Source organism: Rhinoraja longicauda, chromosome 6 (genome assembly GCF_053455715.1).
Source record: "Rhinoraja longicauda isolate Sanriku21f chromosome 6, sRhiLon1.1, whole genome shotgun sequence".
Taxonomy (NCBI): Eukaryota; Metazoa; Chordata; class Chondrichthyes; order Rajiformes; family Arhynchobatidae; genus Rhinoraja; species Rhinoraja longicauda.
The window spans coordinates 16185523-16199349 of record NC_135958.1 but is presented as its reverse complement, the minus strand read 5'-3'; the positions used below and the strand labels follow the sequence as shown (position 1 = coordinate 16199349).

The 13827-nt window shown below is 41.8% G+C and overlaps 1 protein-coding gene across 9 annotated transcripts in view; it reads right to left on the bottom strand.

The window, feature by feature from the left end:
• ndrg4 (NDRG family member 4) overlaps positions 1 to 13827 on the bottom strand; it is a 111213-nt gene that overhangs the window by 23909 nt on the left and 73477 nt on the right. For all 9 annotated transcript variants that reach the window (XM_078400551.1, XM_078400552.1, XM_078400556.1 and 6 more), the window contains 4 exons: positions 10572 to 10692; positions 8880 to 8942; positions 1939 to 1999; positions 143 to 229 (listed from right to left, as the gene is read on the bottom strand). In XM_078400551.1, the coding sequence (XP_078256677.1) occupies positions 143 to 229; positions 1939 to 1999; positions 8880 to 8942; positions 10572 to 10692 (332 nt within the window). The remainder of the gene's footprint in view (positions 1 to 142; positions 230 to 1938; positions 2000 to 8879; positions 8943 to 10571; positions 10693 to 13827) is intronic.

Sequence of the window (13827 nt, the reverse complement as noted above, 5' to 3'; positions counted from 1 at the left end):
AAAACCTAGAGATTTGTTTACAAGCATTTAATTTGGTTGAAAACACATTCATAATGCCTCTTTACTGTTTAAAATAGCTTAAAATAGCAAGATAATGATATGTTTTATTATTTGTCGCAGTTAAATACTTATGTGCACTGACCTTAGTTGCTGCCCAGTCAATCCAACCTTTTCCACAGGGATCAATATTGATAAGGACCATCCCCTCCACCATATCTGGGAAAATCAACTGAAAGAGCACACAGTCAAGTAAGTCCAACATAGCCAGTGAGAGGGACATTACATTGAGAGAGCTCAGTGCACAAGAGATTCCTGCACATGAAAGTCCATGAGAATCCTTGCTTGACAGGCCAATTCCAGCCATACCAATAGACAATAGACAATAGACAATAGGTGCAGGAGTAGGCCATTCAGCCCTTCGAGCCAGCACCGCCATTCAATGCGATCATGGCTGATCACTATCAATCAGTACCCCGTTCCTGCCTTCTCCCCATACCCCCTCACTCCGCTATCCTGCAGAGCTGCTTCAGTTTAAGGGTGTTCGGTACTCAAGAACCAAGAATGTAACGAGTGTTAATATTATCAACAGACATGTTTATGCATGTCTAAAATTCCTTTGACTTGAGGTAAATCAATTTTAAAGGACAGAAATAATACACAAAACCATCTGTTACTGGCGTGCCAGTAAAGTAAATCAAAGAGCGTAGGTCACATATTCAAGATACAAAACATAAATAATGTGTGCTGGAAAATATCAACACGTCTGTCAGTATATGAGAGATAGCACAGATTGATTTAAATGAAGTAGTTAAAACTTCATCAGAATATTAATCCATAATTTGGATAGACTGAGTAACTTTTCTTGCTCCATAAACTCCTGCGTTTGAATTTTCCTGGCATCTGTGAAGTGGCAGGGCTTGCTACTGAGCCCAAAGCTTACTGCCAAAAGGATTTACCAGGAATTGAGACAATCTGACTTGCTTTCCTATATGGACATGCAGCATTCAGCAAACGCAGTGTCACAAAAATGGTTGAACAGTCAAAATGTCTGAAGAATTCTCACCGAAAGCAAATGAGGAAGTAGACAATAGACAATAGACAATAGGTGCAGGAGAAGGCCATTCAGCCCTTCGAGCCAGCACCGCCATTCAATGCGATCATGGCTGATCACTCTCAATCAGTACCCCGTTCCTGCCTTCTCCCCATACCCCCTCACTCCGCTATCCTTAAGAGCTCTATCCAGCTCTCTCTTGAAAGCATCCAACGAACTGGCCTCCACTGCCTTCTGAGGCAGAGAATTCCACACCTTCACCACTCTCTGACTGAAAAAGTTCTTCCTCATCTCCGTTCTAAATGGCCTACCCCTTATTCTTAAACTGTGGCCCCTTGTTCTGGACTCCCCCAACATTGGGAACATGTTTCCTGCCTCTAATGTGTCCAATCCCCTAATTATCTTATACGTTTCAATAAGATCCCCCCTCATCCTTCTAAATTCCAGTGTATACAAGCCTAATTGCTCCAGCCTTTCAACATACGACAGTCCCGCCATTCCGGGAATCAACCTAGTGAACCTACGCTGCACGCCCTCAAAAAGATCTTTTTCATACAAAGTGAAACAAGGATTGGGATCTATTCACTCTCCACGCATCCTCTCTCTAACCACTCCACTATACTCACTCCTAAATGCACTGTCCAGTCAAGTCCCTCTGCAAGTTCCACAAAGATGGAGGCTCATTAAATGACAGCAATAAAAGATCTTTATCTGGCCACAATACCACCAGTTTGTGGAAAGTGCTGAGGGCAGTTGAGAGAAGGGAGGCTAATAATGGGGGTTCAGAGTGGAGAAGAAATATAGCATGGACAATTTAAATTTAAGTACATTTTACAAATCTACTGATATCACATTGCACAGCAATAGCACAATGCTCAGAGACTCACTGCAAACTTGGCAAGGACATAGGCTCCAGCCCCCACTCCGATTCCAACAACACTCTTAAACCTGGAAGAAAGATAAGGAGAAACAAATACAATTGTTCATTGGAACTGCGTCTTTGGAGTTGTAATATCTTAGATTCGATATGAATAACCAAAGAGAAGGTATTGGTGGTTCTAAAGCACATGAAAGTGGATAAATCCACCGGGCCTGACCAAGTGTATTCTCGGACCTTGTGAGAAGCAAGGGAGGACATTTCAGAGCCCTTGCAGAGATATTTGATTTATCTTTAGCCACAGATCAACTTCCAGAAAACTGAAGGGTGGATAACATTGTATGATTATTTAAGAAGCACAGCTAGGACAAGCCAGGGAACTACAGGATGATGAGCCTGGTGGCAGTGGTGGAAAGGTTAGAGGAGAGGATTCTTTCTGACAGAGTCCATCAGCATTTGTCTTGGCTCAGACTGATTAAGGATAGTCAGCATGGATTTGTGCATGAAAACCGTGTCTCACAAATCTGATTGAGTTTTTTTCAAGGTGACCAATGTGGTGCAAATTATCTATATGGATTTTAGCTATGCCTTTGACGAAATCACATGTGTTGGTCTAGCCTGGAAGGCAAGAATGCATGGAATCCAAGGCGAGTTAGGCAATTGGATTCAAAATTGACTTGGAGGAAGAAGTCAAATGGTAGTTGTGGAGGATTGGTTTTCTAATTGGAGGCCTGTGAACAGTGGAGCACTGCAGAGGTCAATGCTGGGTCCACCGTAGTTTGTTTTCTACATTAATGATTTGGATGACAATGTAGTTAAAATTGTTAATAAATTTGCAGATGACACCAAAATTGGTAGTATCGTGGACAATGACAAAGGACATCTAAGTTTATAACAGGACCTAGATCAGTTGGGAGAGTGGACTGAGGAAGGACAACTAGAACTTAATTCTGACAAGTGTGAGGTGTTGCACTTCAGTTGTCTAACTAGGGCAAGATTTGCAAAGTAAATGGTTTAGCCCTGGAGAGTATTGCAGAACAGAGAGATCTGGGAGTGCAGATACATGGTTCCTTGAAAGTGGCGAGTCTGGTGACAGCGAGATGTGTGTGCTTGCCTTCATTGGGAAGTATATATTGAGTATAAAAGCTGGAACATCAGGATGCAGTTGTACAAGTCAATGGTGACACTACACTCGGTGTACTACACTTGGAGTACTATGTGCAGTTCCTGTTGCCTAACAATGGGAAGGAAGTCATTAAGTTGGAAAAGGTACAGAAAAGTGTCACCAGGATGTTACCTGGACTTATGGTCATGAGTTATATGTAGAGGTTGGAAAGGCTGGGCCTTTTTTCTTTGGAGCATGGGAAGCTGAGGGGTGATCTTATTGAAGGTAGACACAAAATGCTGGAGTAACTCAGCAGGTCAGGCAGCATCTCGGGAGAGAAGGAATGGGTGGCGTTTTGGGTCAAGACCCTTCTTCAGATTGATCTTATTGACATGTACAAGATCATAAGATGCATGGATTAAGTGAACGCTCAAAGTCTTTTTCCCCAGGGTAGAGAATTCTAAAACTAGAATGCTTAGGTTTAAGGAGAGAGGGGAGAGATTTAAGAGGGACGGCAAAGGCAACATTTTCACGTGTTTGGAATGAGCTGCCAGCGGAAACTATAGAAGAGGATACAATTATATCTTTTAAAAGACATTTGAACACATTTATGAATAAAAAGGGTTTAGTGGGCCAAATGCAGCAAACGGGGCTTGCCCTGTATGCCACATTGGGATGTACAAGGTGGGAAGGGCCTGTTTCCATGCTGTAGAGCTATGCCTGAAGTATCACAAAGCTACCATGTTGCACTGATCCTTCAGGAATCCCACAATACTCACAAATCCACAGTATTGTGGGATTCCTGAAGGATCAGAGCAACATGGTGGCTCTAAAGAAGAAATTGTGGCTTTTTAGAAGCATTAATAATATCCTTAACAATAACGCATACATGATTGTCTGCTTCCTAAATTTGGTCTATTATTATTCGCAGCGCGGAACTTCAGAAATGGTGTTCAAAGCACATATTCCATAATATTAAGCCATTCGTGTTCAAAACCTAGGATATATTTCTACTTCACCTCTCAGAGTCTTAAAAGTTAAGCAGCGTAGAAAGAGGCCCTTTAGCTCAACTCGTCCATGTCAATCAAGGTGTCTATCTGCGCTAATCACATTTTCCTGCATTTGGCCATCTCTATCTAAACCTCTCCAATCCGTGTATCTGTCACATGTCTTTTAAACATTGTAATTGTAGCTCCCTCTAGCACCTCTTCTGGCAGCTCATGAGTGCTGCCAGAAGAGTGCATACAGTGCCTGCATACAGTGCATGCATACAGTGCATGCATACAGTGCATTCATACAGTGCCTGCATACAGTGCATTCATACAGTGCATTCATACAGTGCATTCATACATTGCATTCAGAAAGTATTCAGACCCCTTCACTTTTTCCACATTTTGCTACGTTACAGCCTTATTTTAAAATGGATTCATTTTTTAAAAATTATCGTCAATCTACACACAATACCTCATAATAAAAAAGCGAAAACAAGTGTTTAGAAATTTTTGCAAAGTAATTAAAAAGAAATAACTGAAATATCACATTTACATAAGTATTCAGACCCTTTACTCAGTACTTTGTTGAGGCACCTTTGGAAGTGATTACAGCCTCAAGTCTTCTTGGGTATGATGCTACAAGCTTGGCAACCTGTATTTGGGTAATTTCTCCCATTCTTCTCTGCAGATCCTCTCTAACTCTGTCAGGTTGGATTGGGAGTGAATAGCACAGCTATTTTCAGGTCCCTCCAGAGATGTTCGATTGGGTTTACGTCCGGACTCTAGCAGGGCCACTCAAGGACATTCACAGTCTTGTCATAAAACCACTCATGCATTGTCTTGGCTGTGTGCTTAGGGTCGTTATCCTGTTGGAAGGTCAATTGCCCCAGTCTGAGGTCCAGAACGCTCTGGAGCAAGTTTTCATCAAGGATCTCTCTGTACTTTGCTCCGTTCATCTTTCTCTCGATCCTGACTAGTGTCCCAGTTCCTACTGCTGAAAAACATCCCCACAGCATGATGCTGCCACCACCATGCTTCACCATAGGTATGGTATTGACCAAGTGATGAGCGGTGCCACTTGGTATTCAGGCCAAAGAGTTCAATCTTGGTATCATCAGACAAGAGAATCTTTTTTCTCATGGTCTGAGAGTCCTTTAGATGCCTTTTGGCAAACTTCAAGCGGGCTGTCATGTGCCTTTTACTGAGGAATGGCTTCCGTCTGGCCATTCTACCATAAAGGCCTGATTGGTGGAGTGCTGCAGATATAGTTGTCCTTCTGGAAGTTCTCCCATCTTCACAGAGGAACTCTGGAGCTCTGTCAGTGTGACCATCGGGTTCTTGGTCACCTCTCTGACCAAGGCCCTTCTTCCCCGATTGCTTTGTTTGGCAGGGCGGCCAGCTCTATGAAGAGTCCTGGTGGTTCCAAAGATCTTCCATTTAAGAATGACGGAGGCCACTGTGCTCTTCGGGACCTGCAATGCTGCAGAAATTGGTTTTTACCTGTCCCCAGATCTGTGTCTCGACACAATCCTGTCTCGAAGGTCTATGGACAATTCCTTCGTCTTCATGGCTTGGTTTTTGCTCTGATGTTATGGGTGATTTTGGAGGTTATGGTGGTTATGGGAGATTTCAACATGCAGGTAGACTGGGAAATCAGGTTGGTAATGGACCCCAGGAAAGAGAGTTTGTGGAGTGCCTCCGAGTTGGATTCTTAGAACAGCTTGTACGGGAACCTACCAGGGAGAAGGCAATTCTGGATTTATTGTTGTGCAATGAACATGATCTAAGGGGACTCGAGGTAAAAGAGCCATTAGGATGCAGTGATCACAAAATGATAAGTTTTACTCTACAAATTGAGAGGGAGAAGGGAAAATCGGAAGTGTCGGTATTACAGTATAACATAGGGGATTACAGAGGCATGAGGCAGGAGCTGGCCAGATTTGACTGGAAGGAGGCCCTAGCAGGGAAGACGGTGGAACAGCAATGGCAGGTATTCCTGGGAACAATGCAGAAGTTGCAGGATCAATTTATCCCAAAGAGGAGGAAAGATTCTAAGGGGAGTAAGAGGCAACCGTGGCTGACAAGGGCAGTCAAGGACAGCATAAAACTAAAAGAGAAGAAGCATATCAAGTATATAAAAGAAGTAAAGAAGAGTGGGAAGCCAGTGGATTGGGACTCTTTTAAAGAGCAACAGAAGATAACTAAAAAGGCAATACGGGGAGAAAAGATGAGATATGAGGGTAAGCTAGCCAATAATATAAAGGAGGATAGTAAAAACTTTTTGAGGTATGTGAAGAGAAAAAAAAAAATCAAGGCAAATGTGGGTCCCTTGAAGTCAGAGGCAGGGGAATTTATTATGGGGAACAAAGAAATGGCAGACGAGTTGAACCGGTACTTTGGATCTGTCTTAACTAAGGAAGATACAAACAATCTCCCAGATGTTCTAGTGGCCAGAGATCCTAGGGTGAGAGGAACTGAAGGAGATTCACATTAGGCAGGAAATGGTGTTGGGTAGACTGATGGCTGACAAATCCCCAGGGTCTGATGGTCTGCATCCCAGGGTACTTAAGGGGGTGGCTCTAGAAATTGTGGACGCATTGGTGATCATTTTCCAATGTTCTATAGATTCAGGATCAGTTCTTGTGGATTGGAGGGTAGCTAATGTTATCCCACTTTTAAAAAAAGGAGGGAGAGAGAAAACGGGAAATTATAGACCAGTTAGTCTGACATCAGTGGTGGGGAAGATGCTGGAGTCAATTATAAAAGACGAAATTGCGGAGCATTTGGATAGCAGTAACAGGATCGTTCCAAGCCAGCATGGATTTACGAAGGGAAATCATGCTTGACTAATCTACTGGAATTTTTTGAGGATGTAACTAGGAAAATTGATAGGGGAGAGCCGGTGGATGTGGTGTACCTCGACTTTCAGAAAGCCTTCGACAAGGTCCCACATAGATTAGTGGGCAAAATTAGAGCACATGGTATTGGGGGTAGGGTACTGACATGGATAGAAAATTGGTTGACAGACAGAAAGCAAAGAGGGGGGATAAATGGGTACCTTTATGAATGGCAGGCAGTGACTAGTGGGGTACTGCAAGGCTCGGTGCTGGGACCGCAGCTATTTACAATGTACATTAATGACTTGGATGAAGGGATTAAAAGTAACATTAGCAAATTTGCAGATGATACAAAGCTGGGTGGTAGTGTGAGCTGTGAGGAAGATGCTATGAGGTTGCAGGGTGACTTGGACAAGTTGTGTGAGTGGGCGGATGCATGGCAGATGCAGTTTAATGTGGATAAGTGTGAGGTTATCCACTTTGGTGGTGAGAATAAGAAGGCAGATTATTATCTGAATGGTGTCATGTTAGGAAAAGGGGACGTACGACGAGATCTTGGTGTCCTAGTGCATCAGTCACTGAAAGGAAGCATGCAGGTACAGCAGGCAGTGAAGAAAGCCAATGGAATGTTGGCCTTAATAACAAGAGGAGTTGAGTATAGGAGCAAAGAGGTCCTTCTGCAGTTGTATAGGGCCCTAGTGAGACCACACCTGGCGTACTGTGTGATGTTTTGGTCTCCAAATTTGAGGAAGGATATTCTTGCTATTGAGGGCGTGCAGCGTAGGTTTACTAGGTTAATTCCCGGAATGGCGGGACTGTCGTATGTTGAAAGACTGGAGCGGCTAGGCTTGTATACACTGGAATTTAGAAGGATGGGAGGGGATCTTTTCGAAACATATAAGATTATTAAGGGCTTGGACACGTTAGAGACAGGAAACATATTCCCAATATTGGGGGAGTCCAGAACCAGGGGCCACAGTTTACAAATAAGGGGTAGGCCATTTAGAACGGAGATGAGGAAAAACTTTTTCAGTCAGAGAGTTGTAAATCTGTGGAATTCACTGCCTCAGAAGGCAGTGGAGGCCAAGTCTCTGAATGCATTCAAGAGAGAACTAGATAGAGCTCTTAAAGATAGCGAAGAGTCAGGGGGTATGGGGAGAAGGCAGGAACGGGGTACTGATTGAGAATGATTAGCCATGATCACATTGAATGGTGGTGCTGGCTCGAAGGGCCGAATCGCCTGCACCTATTATCTATTGTCTATTGACAAGCACTTTCATCTATGGGACCTTATATAGGCAGGTGTGTGCCTTTCCAAATCATGCCCAATCAATTTAATTTACCACTGGTGGACTCCAATCAAGCTGTAGAAACATCTCAAGGATAATCAATGGAAACAGGATAAACATAAGCTCAATTTTGAGTGTCATAACAAAGGGGCTGAATACTTATGTAAATGTGATATTTCAGTTATTTCTTTTTAATTACTTTGGAAAAATTTCTAAACACCTGTTTTCACTTTTTTATTATGGGGTATTGTGTGTAGTTTGATGATAAAAAAATGAATTTAGTCAATTTTTAAATAAGGCTGTGACATAGCAAAATGTGGAAAAAGTGATGGGCTCTGAATACTTTCTGAATGCACCGTATACTCACCACCATAAGAAAACATTGCCTCTCAGGTACTCTTTAAATCTTTCCCCTCTCAACTTAAAACTATGCCCTCTAGTTTACGACTCCCCTACCCTGGGGAAAGGACTGTTACCTTTTCTGTGCCCCTCAGGATCTTATCAACATCTTTAAGGTCATCCCGAATAATCCTTCGCTTCAGGGATAAAAGTCCCAGTCTTTCCACTCTCTCCTTACAACATTTATTAGTGTTATGGGTGCTAAGCAAATGTTAATCATTACAGATATTAGGTGCTTAGCAACAAATTATATTTATTTGATATACTACATTCAGAACAACATAATTTAATTTGAGACATGGTGCTTAGCAACTTACAAGATGACTCACCCAAAATGCTGAACTACACTTGGCAACATGGCAGCTAGTTGATCCATGGTTGGGAACTGGTATCTGATGGAAGAATACAGTGCATAAAATCAATTGGTATGGACATGGGGCTTCTTTATATCACTTGGGGGGAAAAAACTACTGCTGGAAACAACTTAATGAACATTGATATATCACAAAAATTACAAGTACTTGGACTCAAAAACATGGCGAGTGGAGTGGTAGGGAGGAAAACATCTTGCGGTGTCAGTGCAGCCCGGTTGGTAGCTCCACATTAAAATTAAACTCTAGCACAAACTTCTTAGCTGACATACCAGTGCATTAGTGAGTCTGAGGCACTGTTAGAGATGCTTCTTTTGGATGAGATGCCAAACAGATACCTGAATTGACTTTTGAAGTGGATGTAAGAAAATCTTATCAACCTACTTTGAAGAAGAGCAGGCAAGTTATCTCTGGTGTCCTGATCAATATGTATCCCTCAATCGTCATCACTAAAATAGATTAATTGGTCATGATTATATGTACCCCAATTGAAACTTACTGTACAGAAAAGTGTGTTTTGAGAGATTTTAAATGGTACAGGGAAGATGCCCCATAAAAGGAAATGCATTCTTTAGTATTTCTGGTTTTCTGATGTTACTTTGGTACGATTGGGAAAAGTAAGTTGAAGTGTCAATTAATCAGGTTGTAGACCATGGTTACAAAGAGCCATGGGATCATCCTCTATGGATGCCTATGGTATTTGACACCAGGATTCTCCTATGAAATAGAAATAGTTCACAAACCATACAGGATCTTACATGTAGATATATGTTTATACAAGGGCTAGAATTCCAAATATTTGCACTGAGGAGAGAGTACCATGCACCATGCATGAGAAACCGTTGAAGTAATGCAGAAGGGTCCCAACCCGAAGCATCTTGAAGGGTCCTGCGTTGAAACGTCATATATCCATGTTCTTCAGAGATGCTGCCTGTCGTAATGCATCTTCTGACATACACAAATATTGGCATTCTTTGCCACTGATTTAAAGATGTTGAAAATTCTATCTGATAGCACCATGGAGCTATATTGACTGCAACAGATCACAATAGCAGCCAAAACCACCTGCTCAAGGATAATAAAGAATGGCCAATGAAACAACGGTAGCGCAGCGGTAGAGTTGCTGCTTTACAGCGAATGCAGCGCCGGAGACTCAGGTTCGATCCTGACTACGGGTGCTGCACTGTAAGGAGTTTATACGTTCTCCCCGTGACCTGCGTGGGTTTTCTCCGAGATCTTCGGTTTCCTCCCACACTCCAAAGACGTACAGGTATGTAGGTTAATTGGCTGGGTAAATGTAAAAATTGTCCCTAGTGGGTGTAGGATAGTGTTAATGTACGGGGATCGCTGGGCGGCATGGACTTGGAGGGCCGAAAAGGCCTGTTTCCGGCTGTATATATATGATATGATATGATATGATATGAATAAAACAGGATTCTGAGGAGTTGGTTACAGGCCAATATCATAATCAAATGGATCAAATGGTTTATATATTCATTGACAGACAATGGGGGGTCACTGGGTAGAATTAATCCAAAGGGTTGAATGATATAAAATATGAAGAGAGAACTATGACCAGACCCTGAGTATTAAACTTCAAATTAAGGATTTTCAGCTGTTCTCAGTTAATACAAATGTCAGTGGACTCACCCTGCAGGGAATTGTGAGGCATTTGTCTGCTGACCAGGAGCATCCACATGGCACACAACAAAGTGCTTGGTGATCTCCTGCATGTCCTCAAAGTTGAAGAATGTGTTGAAGCAGAGTTTATCTGGAAAATAAAGGAAGATAAGTACTCTATTAACTCTAGCAGTAGCTTTACGACTCCAGTTATAGAGGATTATAAGAGTGAGAGTGGCAACAGGCCCGCAGCTGGTTTAGTGTGACAAGGGAATATTGGACAAGGATCAGATACCAGTACAACCAGCAATTTGTTGAAAATCAAAATTTCCAGCATGCACAGTCTCTTGTGCTCTCCAACATAACAAAGACCTTTTTTTTTTTTTTTTTACTTTGGTCATTCCCTCTTCTCCCCTCTCCCATTTGTCAGAAGATACAAAAGCTTGAAAGAACATACAACCGGATTCAGGAACAGCTTGTTCCCTGCTATTATCAGACTGTACACATAAGGAGAGATATTGAAGGTCCTTCCTTTCTGCTGCCGTCAGACTACACAATCAGCACTGCTCCCAGCAGACCAGTAAATAAAGATAAATACTGCTATTTTAATTTTTAAATTAATGCTTATTTATTTTTGCTTTCCACTTTGCTGCTGTAACCTTGCAAATTTCCCCGTTGTGGGATGAATAAAGTAATTATTATTATTATTATTATTATTATTATTATTATGTACGCTGTTATTTTTCTCTTTGCACTACCCGTTGTACTTGTATATGACTTGATTATACTCATGTATGATATAATTTGATTTGACTGGATAGCAAAGAAAAGCTTTTCACTGAATCTCAATACAGGTGACAATAATAAACTAATACACTTCAGAAAGATCATCACCTGGTTTAATGGCAATACCCAGTTTTACGTTAACATCTCTTGAAAGCCCTTAAGGGCCCCAGGTTCTTATTTTTTTAATTCTGCTATCCATGGGATGTGGTATCATGAGCAAGGAAAGTATTTGATGCTCATTCCTCAGATGATAGCACCGTGCCACATTTTTGCACTTTTGCAAACATCTGGGGAATATTTTCCCAGATAAAGAATTGCAGGATTTTGCCCTAGAGATAATAAGGGATAGCATAATATGCCCTGGTCAGGAAAGTGCATGACTTGGAGGATAAGGTGTAGAGGTGGTGGTTTGCCTACAGTATGTGCTTTCTGCTCTTGTCCTTTTCGATTGGTAAATCCCAGATTTGGAGGGACAGTTGAAGAAACCTTTAATGAGATACTGCAGTGCACTCTATACCTGATGCAATCCGTAACCACATTATGCAAGAGATTGCAACTGATGGTGCAGATGTGGTGCTAATCTAAGACATTGCTTAGCCGTGGATTTTTTTTTTTTAAATTCATTTGTCTGGATTTGTGAATTGCATCAAGGTGCAGACCGGCATTTATTGATCACCCCTAATTGCCCTTGAGAAACCAGTGGTGAGGGTCAAACTTCTTGAGTGTTGTCAGAGATGCATATGTGGGGTGTTTCACCACACTGCTCATTTGGGTTGTGCAGATGATAGAAAGACTTTGAAAAGAATTACCCTCTCTCGGCTGTTTTGTCACTACATTGCATCAATGGATTGGTGGGTCTAGTTAAATTTGTTTTGATCCTGAGATGTGTTAATTAGGAATAAGATTGTGATTGAACACTAAATCAAAATGTTTAACGTTATTACAATTGTATGGTGTGAATAGTACTTACCATATTATTGCCTGTCTAATTGTTGCTTAGGTTTCTCAATGCATCAACACAGACTGCTTCATTATCTGAAAACCCCAGCTTGTCCGTCATCCTCATAGAAGAACAGTTATGCATTTGGACGGTTGAAACCATTGCTCTTGGCCATTGCCATCAATTCCTCTGCTGATCACACAACCCATCCTGAAACAGTCTCAGTCCAACACTATATTCACTGTGTGATCAAGATCTTCTAAAGGGTGAAGTTTCTCTGTGATGGTATGGGGAGTTGGACAGATGCCACAAAGGAGTAGGGTGAGATAATATGTGAAAGAATAGCGAGTTTAATGGTAAACACCTTTGTGAATTGCATCAAGGTGCAGAGCAATGAGATTTGATTTGTGTGAGTGATTTCACCAACTGTAAAGTAATAGCTTGATTAGTCTGTCAAATTCCAAATCCCTTTCTACCTCTCCTTTTTATTAATGATCTAAATAGTTAAGCATCAGTGCTTACATTCCAAAATGCAACTCACGTTGATGTAAATAATATGGGGAGATAATTTGATTGAGGCCACCTGTAGAAAAGGCATGGAAAAGTATAAGCCATTGCACTGAAGTCAACGGAGCTGAAATTGGGGAGGTGAGAACAATCACCAACCAACTTTCTTAAACATATTTAGTTCTCGAATCCAAGAACAAATGACACCCTCCTGAAGTTTTATTATCCAGAGCTCCTCTTCACAAATTATTGCAGCTGGAAGATGTCCTGGTGATGAGGACAGGATAGAGCCTCAATTCTCTGTTTCCATATTCACCTCTGCCCCTCGTGTTGAAAGCCCTTTCATATTCACTAAGCCATTTGATCGAGTGCTGGAGGTCAATCAGAGGACACTGTGAATTTTCAGTAAAATAAAACATAGCTTAAGTGGGTTGCTAAATAGTTAAAGAACTACAACAGAATATGTTCAGATAAGCCGTGTGATAAAGCTGCATAAAGCTGGTGTCTGTATGAGTAAATAGAGTCATCAGTCACCCTGCTTTGATCAGGACTGTGTATGTCCTTGGATACTGCAATTATGGCACAGCCACTTATCAGTCACTCACCACATTAAGTAGTGCAGATCGTCTGTGCTGGTGTACAAGCTCTGCTTATTTGTATGTGTCCAGTGCCTGTACAGCACAAAATATGGAACTGTTCCAGTATGCACAACCTACTGTCTCTGCAGGTGGTCTCTGTCCATAACAATAAACAAACTGTGCCTCGTCTGCAGATGAGTCTATACCAGTATAAAGAATGTCCCATTAGCAGTATAAAGCTTGTGTCAATATTTTGTTTGCATCCTTAGTAGACAGTAAGGCTGCCCCCACCAAAAATATGTCTGCCTGCAGACATTAGACTTGTCTCCCTTTTTAAAAATTGCAACCAGCTGATGGATTTTAGTGAATTGCATCTGCACTTGAGCTTTGTATTCACGACTGTGACTGAGCACTGCACTCATGATCTTCGGGTTTCATCAGCAGAGTTCTCAAGGTGACCCACACTGCACCACAA